At 55.0% G+C, this 1,425-nt stretch overlaps 1 protein-coding gene across 1 annotated transcript in view; it reads right to left on the reverse strand.

Annotated features, from left to right (window-relative positions):
* Positions 1-1,425, reverse strand: part of SOCS7 (suppressor of cytokine signaling 7) — a 29,221-nt gene that overhangs the window by 12,991 nt on the left and 14,805 nt on the right. The window contains exon 12 of the mRNA XM_009885079.1: positions 925-1,053. Within this exon, the coding sequence (XP_009883381.1) occupies positions 925-1,053 (129 nt within the window). The remainder of the gene's footprint in view (positions 1-924; positions 1,054-1,425) is intronic.

Raw genomic sequence — 1,425 nt, forward strand, 5'->3', positions numbered from 1 at the left:
ATTCCTGCTCGGTTTTGTTCAAAGCATCACCGCTCACCCGCCTCCCCCAAATTCTGTCCCGTGCTGTCGCCAGCTCCCACAAGTAACGGGCATATTTGCCTATTTGGCAGACTCTTCCCTTCCTTCCACGCTGGATTTTTTTGGCTAGCTTTCTGCTCCACCGGGACAGACAAGAGAAAACCAGGAAAAAAAAAAAATAAGATACAGAAGATACCGGTCCAGTCGCCTGCCTGGGTTTAGCGGGAGAGTGATGTGAGCCCATTTAACGAACCGGAGTTTGACGGATGGGGAAACAAGCTCTTCCGCAATCCCGACAGCGTGCAATCAAACGTGCTTCAACAAAGCTCCGCTAACACTCCCTCCTCGCTTGCAAGCGCTCGCCTGTCGATGGGCTCTGGCATCACGGTCCCCCGCCCCGAGGGACTCTGAATCTACAGGATCTGTCGCTTGAGGCTGCCTTTGAGCCTCGCAGCTTGGAAACGCTCCCACGCGCTCCGCTTAACGTCTCTCCCCTCGACAGCCCCAGGTGGGTCTCAGCTAAGGGAGAACCAGGAAACTACAAAGCATGGAGTGGTTCGTAAGAAGAGCAGTACTGAGACTGGGGGAGGGAAGAAAGAGTTTTAGTAGTCAAATAATTGCTTGTTGAGGCAACAGCTTTCTAGTCTCCAGCTTCATTTGTCACAGTGCGATAGGATCACGTTTCCATACTGCTGGAAAGAAAGGTTTGGGAAGTCTCCTTACCACCACGAGTAAGTGGTGCGGCTGCTGAGCGACAGATCTGCTCCTCAGGAACCTTCTGAGAAGTCAGTGGGTGAGGATGCAGTGCAGGGCAACGAGCGCAGCAGACCAAACCCACGTTAATCCGGCTCTCGAGGACGCACCGGCAGAGCAAAACATCCCCCGGACTCAGAGTGGGAGACTCACCTGGAACCCTGGATCGCAGGAAGTAAAGAAACTTCCCGTTTTTGGAGTGCATGATCGCCCTCTTTATGAACTCCACCACAGACTGGCAGCGGTCTTCAAACTTGGGATGGCACCAGAGGCTGAAGGTCCCTTCCAAGAGAACAGAAAAGGTTTCACGTTATAGGAGCACGGGTGGCAAGAGGAGACGCGGAGCCGCGAGTCTGATGTTCTCAACGACCAGGCGAACGCCCCAGGCCGACTACTTCTCCTACAGCTGGGACGAGGCAGGGCGCTAAGAGGAACCACCAGTGGCCCCAGCTTGCAGGGATGCCGTTCCACTGGAACCAGCGCTCTCCCAGAGCCGAGGAGACGCAGAAAGACATGACAACGTTGACCACCGTAACCCCAGCACGGCCACAAGTCCTGCTTGCCTGAACTTGCGAACCGCCTGCAACGACTGCCGGGGTTAAAACTTAAACTACCGAAACGTGCAGAGCGTTAACACACACCGCTGCTCCGCCG

This window comes from Charadrius vociferus, unplaced genomic scaffold (assembly GCF_000708025.1).
Source record: "Charadrius vociferus isolate BGI_N301 unplaced genomic scaffold, ASM70802v2 scaffold960, whole genome shotgun sequence".
Taxonomy (NCBI): domain Eukaryota; kingdom Metazoa; phylum Chordata; class Aves; order Charadriiformes; family Charadriidae; genus Charadrius; species Charadrius vociferus.